The 12723-nt window shown below is 41.6% G+C and overlaps 2 protein-coding genes across 3 annotated transcripts in view; one reads left to right on the top strand and one right to left on the bottom strand.

Annotated features, from left to right (window-relative positions):
- The window catches only part of LOC147185823 (tyrosine-protein phosphatase non-receptor type 14-like), a 34249-nt gene extending 29096 nt beyond the window's left edge, over nucleotides 1–5153 (bottom strand). Inside the window, exon 1 of the mRNA XM_086104268.1 lies at nucleotides 4829–5153. The gene's annotated coding sequence lies outside the window, so the exon portion shown is untranslated. The remainder of the gene's footprint in view (nucleotides 1–4828) is intronic.
- A 5624-nt stretch (nucleotides 5154–10777) lies between these two features.
- The window catches only part of LOC147185822 (uncharacterized), a 3115-nt gene continuing 1169 nt past the window's right edge, over nucleotides 10778–12723 (top strand). Inside the window, exons 1-2 of one of the 2 annotated variants that reach the window (XM_086104206.1) lie at nucleotides 10778–10957; nucleotides 12097–12233. In XM_086104206.1, coding sequence (XP_085960332.1) covers nucleotides 12126–12233 — 108 coding nt within the window. In that variant the 5' untranslated portion in view covers nucleotides 10778–10957; nucleotides 12097–12125. Of the gene's footprint in view, nucleotides 10958–11792; nucleotides 12234–12723 lie in introns of those variants that run through there. The other variant, XM_086104205.1, reaches the window with a different exon arrangement.

Below are 12723 nucleotides of genomic sequence, written 5' to 3'. Positions count from 1 at the left end.
GTTGCCGTGTTTCCTCGTTTTACATCAATAAATATTTGAATAAATGAAAATGAGAATCAATTTACCCTTTAATTCCGTGAATGCTTTATCGCTTATTGAAATGATTTGAGTTCCTCAACGTTTTACACTTCCCTGCACTGCCTGTTCTTTGGACCATATTGGGAAAAATAGTGAGGACGTAGCTTGCCGGGAAAAAGAGTATTGCCATCATGCTAGCTAAACAGCTGGCTTAGGGTTATTTGAGTCACTTGAAAAATAATTTCTCCTACAAAAACATCATCTTGAAATGCCTTTTTAATTTGTTTTTTTCTCTCAAAGAATTCTTAAGCAAAACAGCTAACTTGAAAATCTAAAAAGCTAATTAACTAGCAAAACATCATCTTGAAATGCCTTTTTAATTTGTTTTTTTCCCCAAAGAATTCTTAAGCAAAATAGCTAACTTGAAAATCTAAAAAGCTAATTAACGAGCAAATTCTGTAATGCCAAAATGAAAAAAAAAAATGAAGCTGTAGCTTGTCATTAAAAAGTAACGCTATCATGCTAGGTAGCTAGCGTGATACTTAACTTGAACCCGGGTCAACTTGTGAACTAATTTGAAAAAAAAAAACCTAGAACTATTTTTAAAATTACATTTTCCAAAAGAACATCCATTAAGTCAACAAATGCCAAAGTTCACTGAGTGACATTGAGAAGAAGGCTTTTGGCAACCTGCCGTGTATAAAATAAAGTGGGAGCAGAAAGGTAAAAGAAATGATGCCGGCACCATGTTAACTGCATGTTTGACAGCCATGTTATGCAACGTAAAAACAGCTGCCAAAAGGTTAGAAATGGAGCCTGAAGACAGCCACTCCTTACAGTATGCGGTGTGATGTTTCGCCACGAGTCAAGAATGAACCAGACCAAAACATTACATTACACATGCAAAATTTGGCTTTGGATGGTCAATAAAGGTAATCATGACGAACTGTATGCATCCATGGACATGTCTGCACTTGGGACACAGTTCTCCCACTCGGGCGAGTCGTTTTAGTCCCATTTAGCTCCGCACAAAAGGCGGGAACAACAACAAAAGAGCACTTTGTTGCGCACCGCTGAGATGTTCGTCGAGGACACAAGTGTAGCATGTATAACTCAATCAATCTGATCTGTGTGTCTCGTCTGGGACTCAAATACTCAAATGACCAGCAGCCCCCCCCCCCCGCCCACCCTCCCTTTCTGTTACACATGAGCGCTGTAGCACAACAAATGGGTTAAGTGCTTTGCCGCCTGACTCCTCTCCCGCATACCCGCTGGCTTCTTACAAGTCGACGCCAGTCCTGATATCTTGATCCGTAATATCATTAAACGTCTTAACCTCTCGCCCCAAGTTGGCTGGCATAGGGCCCCAGCACACCCGCAACCCTAATGAGAATAAGCTGTTTAGATAATGGATGAATTGGATTTTTTTATTTTTTTTTAAACGCCACCATTTTCAACCAAGGCATATATTCACAAATAATGCTGCCATACACTGTGAAACACCGTAGACAGGTTAACATTAATTAGCACCGACATTGCGATAATTATTAAACATATAATTTTTGTTCACTTTAATGGTGAAACGAAAATGTTCATGCAGTCTCTGTCCGTCATCCCCAAGCGGTCCTTTGCCAAAACTCACCCAGAGTCATTCAAAATACGGATTGTACGCTCTCAGTCGTTGACGCCCACGTCACTCACCAGGCCAAGCACGCCTTTAAAGTTATACATACTCAAAGTCATAGTTTATATAGTAGTCGGTGAGAATGGTGACCCCAAGTGGACAAAAATAATTCCTGCATCACATATGTACACTTGAACAATCAATGGAAGAGTCGATAGAATACTCAATTCTAAAATTATTCCAAAGAAGAATATGCAAATTCGAACCCCAGCTATACTGTAATAACACAAGCCAGTACACAGACACGACAGAGAGTGGGCAGAGTGAAACATTTGGTGGGAAACTGAGGAGGAGCGACATTTCTTATCATGTTGTTCCAGTCGTTCCAAAGAAGAACGGAAAGCAGGGAAAAGTAAACAGCGACGAACACAGGACACCATCCCCGGCACCGCGTCTCGTCGTCACGCCAAACCACGGCGCTGTTCACTTTTTCCATGACATTCCCACCAACCCAAAGCCGTCGTCCCCCACTACTCCGCCTGGGAACCACAACTCACTTACCAGCAAAAGTAGAACCTTACAACACAGGCACCTGGTTTGCATTAACACATCACTTCTGTTTACATCTACTCGGCTACCACTGAAGCTTATTTGGTACCTAAAGCTTGATTTTTAGTTCGAAACGCTGTTGCGTCCCTGCATACCAAACGCGATGATCTTTTTGCACCCTTTAACATCGTTGTGTCAAAATCAATCGTCACAAAAATAATTGATACTGTATTACAAAACGGGCGGCCCGGTAGTCCAGTGGTTAGCACGTCGGCTTCACAGTGCAGAGGTACCGGGTTCGATTCCAGCTCCGGCCTCCCTGTGTGGAGTTTGCATGTTCTCCCCGGGCCTGCGTGGGTTTTCTCCGGGTGCTCCGGTTTCCTCCCACATTCCAAAAACATGCATGTCAGGCTGATTGGACGCTCTAAATTGTCCCTAGGTGTGAGTGTGGGCGTGGATGGTTGTTCGTCTCTGTGTGCCCTGCGATTGGCTGGCAACTGATTCAGGGTGTCCCCCGCCTACTGCCCGAAGATGGCTGGGATAGGCTCCAGCACCCCCCGCCACCCTAGTGAGGATCAAGCGGTTCGGAAGATGGATGGATGGATGGATGTATTACAAAACCAGTTCAAGATATGCATGTGAGGTGCAGGTATAATTTGACCACATGGGGTCACCATCCTTACACTCTAAAACTGTAGTACCTGTGACTTGAAATGCGTGTGGGAGTCAGCGAATGAGAGTGTATTATTGGCTTTTGTGAGCTCAGGTGGATCCACATATTTGTTTTGGTGGCGTGCAGGTGCGCTGCGATCACAAGGGGGCGGGGCCGGCAGTGATTGACATGCCACCATTTTGCACCTGGGAAGTAGCATACATAAGAACGGGACAGGTCTGAACACGCTTTGTATTGTCGCCTGTCAGGGTGCCACCACACAACCAGGCAATGTTCATCTGCGATATTTTTCTTTTTAAAATATTTTTACCAACTTAACCCAAAAAACGCAGACCACCAATGCATCGACTCTGCGCCCACCCCGCTGCCGTGTCTCTACGCTAAATTGGCGCTGCCAAGGGATTGGAATTTTTCAGAGCTTTAAAATTCTCCAGAAAACTTTTGCATATTCCCCCAAAACCACTGGCCCTGGCACCATGTAATTTACACAGCATACTGTTGGACTTAATACGCAGTCAGATGTCAATGTTTTGTGTGTGTGTCTGTGTGTGTGTGTATTGAGGGCCCACGCCTCCTGCGGCTATATTTGCCTCTAGATATTTGTGTGCGTGCATGCACGTGTTTTTTTTTTTTTTTTTTTTTTACAGGTTATTGGTGCATGTCCAAACACATCTTTCACATGCATACGCATACAAACATGTCAAGAGTTATGCAACATACAAACACACAAATAAGCATCATCAGTTAAATCCCAGTTTGTAAATGATACACTCTGGGCTAGTACCGGATTCCACAGGTGATTGTTATATGTTGCAAAACAAAAACAACAAAGAAATTTGGACCAAATAAAATTTTTCAACTGATTTGACTGTGACGGTCCGGGTGATAGACTGCTCCCTTTAATTGTCGTTTATGACTGCATTCGATGTGAAGCTTCAGGTGATAAAATGCTGTCATTTTTTTTGGTAACGTGAAATTAAAGGTCCAGGTAATAGACTGTTCCCCTGACAATGTCATTTTTGACTATCAAATTAGATCAATTTAAGCATGAAGCTCAAAGCAATGATGAGCTCTCTTAACTATGACAACGTTTAACTAATTTTGGCTGTTGTTTAAAACTGATCCAACCACGAATCTCCAGGTGATACACTTAACCCTTAGGAGAGTTTTTTTCTGGTTTAACTTTTAAGCTCCAGGTTGATAGACTGCCCATTGTCTGTGATTTTTGACTGACCTATGCATGAACCTCCAGGTGAGAGTCTTCTCCCTGCCTTTGACTGTTTTCGACAGCTCCAGGTTATGAACTGCGTAATTTCTATTGATTCACCAATTCAGCTTCAGGTGATAGATTGGCCAGGACGATCATTTTTTTGGGCTATGGGCTGACTTACCCATGGAACTTGACGTTTTTTTGTCCAATTTGATGGTGATGACCCAAGTTAAAGCCTGCTCCCCAAAGAGTGACATTTTTGACTGACGTTTGGCTGTCATCTTAGACAGTTTTGACCGTGATGCTCCATGTAGTACACTGCTCCATTGGCTGTGATTTATTTTTGAACGATTTCAGTGAAGCTCCATGTGATAGGCTGCTCCATTGCTTGTGTACATTTTAAGATTTAACCCTGAAGCTTCAGGTGATAGACTGCTCCTTCGAGTGTCATTTTAGAGGAATTATTTAACAATGTATACACGCCCTTGTCTCCGGGTTTTTCCTGACTATCCGAAGCGCCCGCAGTCATTTAGTTTGAGTAAAAATGTTCATTTTTGTTCAATTTAAATGCACTTGAATATAACGTGTTTTGGAAGGGGGTGGGAAGCAAGGCGTGACAATGTTTGGGATGCCTGGTCTCCTTTCCTTACGTGGCCCAGTCATTTGGCCTATGATTTGGGGAGGGAGGGGTCTTCCCAACCCGACACTCATCAAAAAGTAGCACAAACAAACACTTGGAATTAGTCAAACTCACCCCGCTACATGCCGATGCGTCCCGGGGAGGGTTCCCTCCGTCTCGTTCTTTTCCTCACAACAAAAATATAATCCCCATCCAGTATGGATTAAATTTCCACGTGAAACTCTGGATTTAGCGACGGACTCTCGGAGGAGGGTAAATCTCAACTCGAGTCGATTGTTCCAGTAAAAAAATGAGAAAAAAAGTTTTCAGCGCGCCCAATTCGGTGTTGAATGTCACCATAAAGGATGAAAAGCGCTTCCACGACTGGGCTAACTTGGCCGTGGCGGACGGCGTTTCAGCGACGTGGTGTTGTGGTCTCGCTGCGACGCGTTTGCTAGGCTATGCGGGCCAACCGAAGGAGACCCTGCTAGCCCCGCGGGGGCGTTCTGGACACGGGGGGGGGGGGGGGGGGGGTGAGAGAGAGCGAGAGAGAGAGAGGTTGTCTGGGTGCGTTCACAAACACCACGTAATGTCGGTAGCTTGGCAATTCTTGAAAGTGGAAACCTTGCAATATATGTACACAACTTTTTGTCTCGCAATCACGCACACAAACATACAAATTATGTTAAAATGTCAAAACAAATTCTCGGAAATCACTTTTTTTTAAATAGACAAACCTTACCCTTAAAATGTTCAAAGAAATACACAGCGTTTCTATATTGCAACTTTCTTCTGATGGAAAATGCTCCAATGGTAGCCCCATCAAATCACCTTGACTTGGTGACTGGGAGACATGAGGAAGTGACGACAGGCGAAAAGAGGTGGTCCTCCACCACATCCAGACTCTGATATTTTACTATATTTTTGGGAAGGGCCTATCTTCCATTCAAATTTGCAATGAATATGAACGGTTACAAAAAGCGTTGTTAATAACAACATTTATGAAAGTTAAACAGAAGTAGGAGCATTGTAAAATTCCCAGCTTTCGCATATACCATGAAGGCAACAGGCTGTGACATCACAAAGCAGGAATGTGAGGAACGCGGGGCTCCTGGTCCAAGACCTCCTGCTTTCAGGCTTTTCCAAGGGGCAACAGAAGTGAAACGAAGCATCTCTCTCATTTATATCCTCCCTCCTTTTTGCTATTCTTTATCAGTTCCAACTTTATTTGAACAATCTACATTTTTGCACATATGTTTAGACTGCTATATTCAAGCACATTGGATAATCATCTTTTTTTAATGCTTCATAGTAACAATTATGGTAACATTAACCTTTTATTTACCCGATTTTATTTGGTTTTTTTAAAGTTGATTAAATTAAAACAGTTGTTTCCTTCGCAGTCATTGACAGAGGTGGAATTTTTGGAACTCACTTATTTGTTAATTTGTTGTTCTTGTTGTTGTTCACTTCCTCTTTAAGTAAACAGTCAAAGTGTGTTTTAAACACTTTTTTCAGCACGCAAGCGCTGTCTTAATTCTCCGTGACTAAATGCTGACATCTTGTGGCTAGTTGGAAAACTGTCGAGTGAATGAAACGAGGAATCAATGACCTGTTGTCCAAAATTATGGTTAAAAATCACGGTTATGGTCAAACCTTTTCCCGTATTATACTGCCCCCAGGTGGCCAAGGCGCCAAAAATATGTGGTTCATATCGTTTAATTCTTCGCATTCTATTTTATGATTTTATTATTGTCGTTTTTTTTTTGGATAATTATTGTTAAAAAAAATACATTACACAAATATTTGTTGTAGAGGATGAGGGATACGGACAGTGGAACAGATTACAATTGTTCCCCACTGTGGAAGCGGGATTGAAAATCAGGCTAGTCCGCCATTAGCCAAACCTGCCAATAATTGGTGGCCATTCAACTGCATTAAAAAAGGACTTGTTTACTTACTGGAAAAAAAATCTTTCAAAAATAGCAGTCATTTTGCCATGGCGATTAACAACACTAATGGCTCACTCCCAAATGCATATGTGGTCCATTCTTAGCCCATTTTGACATAGCATGAACCACAGTGCGCAGCAGTGTTTTTCAAATCTTACAATTTGTTCAAATGTCTGTCTTTGGCTCCAGTGCCCACGGACTCATAATACATCCAGATGTTATACATTTCTTTCAAAAGATTTTGAAAAAAAAAATGAAGAAGACGATACTGGAGAAGGATCAGAGCTTCAAGTCAAGTCAGATAAGGAATTTTGATGCTGCCAAAACCATTTGACTTATTTATTTTCAAAACCTGCGTGAAATAATTATATCATATTATCATCTGCGGTCTTCAAAATCAGCACGATTGGACAAAATAGTCGTCACTTTGAGTAGTTTTGAATCAAGGGATGAATCATATTCCTTTTTGTCAACATCTCCCCAATCATTTTGGGATCTACTAATCAACGCTATGCCTTTTTGTTGGGAGCTCCTTGCCAAAACTATTTCTTTTGCTGGGATTTATGAGTTTACTGTATTCTTTTTATTATTCCTTATTCCTTTTTCTTGTGATCTGGGTGTGCACACGCACACAGTGCATGTATTTCCTCCTTCCTGCTTTCTGTTTTGTTTGTGTGATGTTAAAATAGGTTTGATGAACTGAAAACTTTGTGTGTGATAAATATGCAAACAACAGAGAAATCAGGAAGGGGGTCAATACCTTTTCTCAACACTGTGTGTAATTATTCAGATTAGGTCAAAAAAGGCAATGTCTGTATTTAATTTTTTAATAAAAAATGTATCCGTAAACAATACTATTAAAAATGCGCTTAACTGCCAAAAACTGGTGTCATCGGATGTCGAAAGTGGAACATCCAGCGTCTGCCTGCATTTTCAGTTCCATTATTATTATTGGTTAGTGTTATTTTTACGTCATCATAAAAGCTGTGGTTTCATTCTGTCACATCAAAAACACATGCCTTCCATTTTACGAAGGGATAGGCAAGTTCGGGTTGCTTTATATGACACAAGTAGACGCCCAAAAATCCTGTCCATGAAAATAAAGTTTTCTGCAGCGATGAAGATGAAAGTGATGGATGTGATCCATCTGGCATCTGTCAGGTCAACACGATTCATCTCCGCTCATTAAAACAATAGACTAGGATGATGACATTTTATTGACGTCAAATTGATATCATGGAATTAGAATTTTCGCCACCGTGTTTATTCACACAATCATGCGGTGTGAGCTGAGGTAACACAGTTCTAAAACTATTTGTTGAATAGGAAACAATGGCAGGAGAAATCATTTGTTGCAAGGTCAAACTGTCTTCAGGCAGTTGGCGGAGGCACCCTGAACCGGTTGCCAGCCAATCGCAGGGCACACACAGACGAACAACCATCCGCGCTCACACTCACACCTCGGGACAATTTAGAGTGTTCAATCAGCCTGCCATGCATATTTTTGGAATCTGGGAGGAAACCGGAGTACCTGGAGAAAAGCCACGCAGGCCCGGGAAGAACATGCAAACTCCACACATGGAGGCTGAAGCTGGAATTGAACCCGGAACTGTTGCACTGTGACGTCGACGCGCTAACCACTGGATCACAAGCTAAAATCTCACGATTCCAAATGATCTCCGCGTTGAAATAAATGGCGATGCCATTCATTGGTTCCAGCCTCCTTCCAAAAACAAATAGAAATACTTTACTTTTTGAAAAGGTATAGTATAAAGTATAGTAAAAACATACATCTGAATATAAAAAACAAATAAGGAGGTTTTTGCATTATGATTCATTCCTGTACTGTAAAAATAAGTGGACTGAGTATGACGCCTTTTGGAACACCAAGTAACAAAGTATTTGTAATTTCTTATTTCCCACCTCTGTTAAGACCTCCATCCCATTCGCAGTTGTGAAAATAACCACAGCGGGATTGCATTACAAAGTACATGGACATTACCTCTATAGTTGTGCATTTCGAATAATTTTAACTTCAGGGGTCAGATCAGTGGTGAGGTTTGTGAACAGCATGTTCTCCAGAAGACAATGTTCCATCGCTAATCGGTTTCCTTGATGATAAAGCGAGAAACAGTTTGGCTATCAACAACATGGGGTCATAGGGTGTGATTGCTTCGCCGTGTCTCACAATGACATGTCGTGACTTGAAATGAGTCGTCCCACTGGTGCTTACGCAAATTGTGGCAACTCGCCCTAAAAAAAACGAAAGTACTGAAACTGTGTAAGAAACACTACAGCTTTATAAGTGAGATAGGGGTGTTTTGTTTTCCTTCATGGGTGAAGTAATATACCGTACATATGATATAAATAACGTTTTTAACATTTAAAGTTTTAATAAAACAATACAGCTGACATTCGTTGTAAAAATCTCACATGTAGCATTCTGGCTTCAAGAGCCAGCAATCCGGATAGAATTGGTATTGTCAAAAAGAAAAATATGTACTTAAGATGTGATTTTTGTGGTCTAAGCAACTGGAGCAGAACAAATATATTACTTATTGTGTTTCAGTGAAGGGATTTTCTGCAAAGGAGCTCGATGTCCACTCTGCAAAGAAAACAAAAATAATGACGCGATTAAAGTCATCGTTCTGGAAGAGGAACATTACGAGGATTAAGGCCGAACAAACATCCATTTTCTACAGCGCTCGTCTTCATTTGATTCATGGGTGAGCTGGAGCCGATCCCAGCTGACTTTGAGCGAGACGGGGTACACTGAACCAATCGCAGCTGAGTCACAATATTGGAACCAAAACAGGTGCAACGTTACGAGCATAATGTCGACTGGTAACATGTGGTTTTGTCACGACATCGCGGAATGCGCCGCAATCGATCACTAACCTACACTAACGCAGGGGTAACATTGACATTCAAATTTTTAAAAAAACAACAACAATATACCTGTAGGCCATAAAAATAGAAAGTACGGCTTTAACTATGCATGACCACGTTTTTTTGTTGTGCAAATTGGTTAACTGTATGAGTTTTGGAACCTTGAAATGTTGTATGTCGGTACTGTCGCAAACCGAGGAGCCCCCTGTATCAGTGTAGCTTATGCAGCAGTCTGACTGGTGTGCCAAATAATTTTGACAGTGTATCGGGGCGGCCCGGTGGGCCAGTGGTTAGCGCGTCGACCTCACAGTGCAGAGGTATCGGGTTCAATTCCAGCTCCGGCCTCCCTGTGGGGAGTTTGCATGTTCTCCCCGGGCCTGCGTGGGTTTTTTTCCGGGAACTCTGGTTTCCTCCCACATTCCAAAAACATACATGGCAGGCTGATTGAACACTCTAAATTGTCCCAAGGTGTGAGTGTGAGCGCAGATGGTTGTTCGTATGTGTGTGCCCTGCGATTGGCTGGCAACCGGTTCAGGGTGTCCCCCGCCTACTGCCTGATGATGGCTGGGATAGGCTCCAGCACCCCCCGCGACCCTTGTGAGGATAAGCGGATCGGAAAATGGATGGAAGGATGGACCTAGTATTGAGCCTTGTGGAACACCATTAGCATGCCATTGTTGACTATAGATGCCAAGTATGCATTATAACTGGGAGGGTTGGCCCTGAATTCCTTCACATTAATGTAGGGTATACTGTAAAAATGCGTGGAGTGACTACTGAGCCTTGTGGAACGCCAGTGTTTTTTGACGGTAACTGCAATTTTGACTATATGCGCAGCAGTATTGCCCAACATTTAATGAGCAAAGACACATTTAAAATGACAAAAATGTCATGGTACACCAAAGAAAATGGCACAGGATGTATATATTAGTGGATATATAAAGTCTACCTTTATCCATTTTACTTTCATAGCATTTTTTTTAACTTGTAATATTCCCATTCAGTCTTCGGAACATTACATTTCTTTAGTGTGAAGGGCAATCATGGCAAGATGCTGCGGGTCAAGTGTCAAGGTGGTGTCACCACCGATTAAAAAAAACAAAACGACGTAGGCTAAGGCACAGAAACACGCACCCACGCGCGCGCATACGCACACACACAAAATGATGCATTTTTTCCCCGCCCACGCCGAGTGGGAGATCCCTCACATCTTTCACACACCCCGAGGCCTTGAGGCGCTCTATAAAAAGAGCTGAGAGCAGAGAGCCTCTGAGCTGACAGCAGCTGCGAGGAACAGGCTAAGAGTCGCACAAAAAAACATCAAGAAAAAGTTGCAGGAGGTTCGAAAAAAAACAACAACAACAACAAAAAACGACAGCAAATATAGATTGCACACAAGAGGACAACCTCCAGTACGGAAAAGGTAAGTAAATTTATGCTTTTTTAATTTTTTTTTTTTTTTTAGCAGGGATGAGTGAGAGGAATCCGATGATTGCTTTACGTGCCTTACGGCTTTGAAAGTTAAAAAAAATGTGGTGAGCGAAGAGCAAGTAAATGCAACAATTTGCAGACGTGAGGGGTTGGGGAGAGAAAGACCTGAAGCAGTTGTGTAATCTATCCGCAATATCCTACTAAAACTGAAAAAATATGAGGTCAGTCTTGAAAATTTGACGTCGGGCTTGCGGGATGTTTGTAGCGTCGTAGATGAACAAAATCAATGAATGAAACAGAAATTCTGATCAACATTGAGTTTCGACTCTTAGAGGAAGTCATGTACTATGAATAGAAATGTTCTGGGGTCAATCTGAATCTGTCACCCTCATAATATCTCTCTTCACTTCTTTGAGGGTTACAATTGCAACATTGTTAGCTGTAGAAGTGAACAACGTCGCTTTCGGCTGTTTCTTTTTTTCTTTAGAGCTTCACAAAATTGAGTCTCGTGAAAATGTTCAGAATATTTTCTCCTCAACGCAAGTCTTTTACAACCATATGCTCGTAACATCTTACACCTTTTTTTTTACCTAAAATACAAGAACTTTTTTTCCCCCAGATAATTATTATATATATATATATATATATATTGAAGCCAAGTCGGGCACACTCCCACTAATAATTAAACATTATAAGGGGGACGGAGGGGGCACAAAAAGGGATGCTGTGACGTGGCCAAAAAAATTATATTTTATTTATTTTTTTGTTATGTATGCATAGACTCGTGGAGGTCTTTCATATTTATTATGCGTCTTTCTTTTAGCATAAGCCTGACCTATAACATCAAAATGTTGTAGCACAATAATTCTTATTTTATCGTGATAATGATGGCAAGATGACAGCAGGCGAGGGAACGACGGATTTCTTACCCTGCTCAAGTTTGGCTCCCACAGAATATTTGACATTAGCCGCAAACACCGTCACACCGTTGATTCTCGTTGGAGTGTTTTTACATATATCAGCAGAAACATATTTACGGATACAAATGTAAACAATTTTGCCAAACCTGAATGGGAACGAACAAGCAAACCATTATTTGTAAGCGTTCACATTTTGCTTTTCCTTTTGAAGCTGAGCAGCCGCACAGCAGAGATCAAAGGATGGAGTGTCCGTGTTGGTTGTCGGTGGTTCTGGTGGCGTTCTTGTCCATCCCGGCGTTCGGGTCCGAGTGCTCCATCTGCCAAAAGATCAACAAAGGGAGGCGATTGGTGAGTCACAAACACAAAACTGAGATTCATCAAGACCACTTCAATTTATTTTCTCCATTTTGGGAATCTTCCCTGACTGTACGCACGTATGCAATTTGAATCAGGCTCAGCTTAAAAAAAAAAAAAAAAAGTTAAAATGCACACGACATTAATTTCTAAAGCCTTTAACGCTAATAATTGAAAAACGAGAATTTGCTAATGACTTGAGATATTAAGGAACAAAAAAATACTCATAATACGTACCTGTGATGGATGACAAAGCACTTTGTATTGGTTGCATGGTCAGCCTCTGTGATAAAGGCTCAGATCCGTTTTTGTTTTCAGACACTCCAGTGAATAGGCTTAAAATAGTGTTGCCTTGCCTCCAACTCTGATAAATTTAATGGCCAAATTTCTGCTTTTGATTTTTGGGGCCTCTTTTGACTTCAAATCTCCTCGCCGATCTCATTTTGAGGCCCAATGTTTTCTGGGCTCTTCTTGTCACTGTTTT

The sequence above is a fragment of the Hippocampus guttulatus genome, chromosome 23 (assembly GCF_054856545.1).
Source record: "Hippocampus guttulatus isolate MCC_2025c chromosome 23, RoL_Hgut_1.0, whole genome shotgun sequence".
NCBI classification, from domain to species: Eukaryota; Metazoa; Chordata; class Actinopteri; order Syngnathiformes; family Syngnathidae; genus Hippocampus; species Hippocampus guttulatus.
Note: the sequence above shows the minus strand (reverse complement) of the source record. Positions and strands in the feature narration are given on the sequence as shown.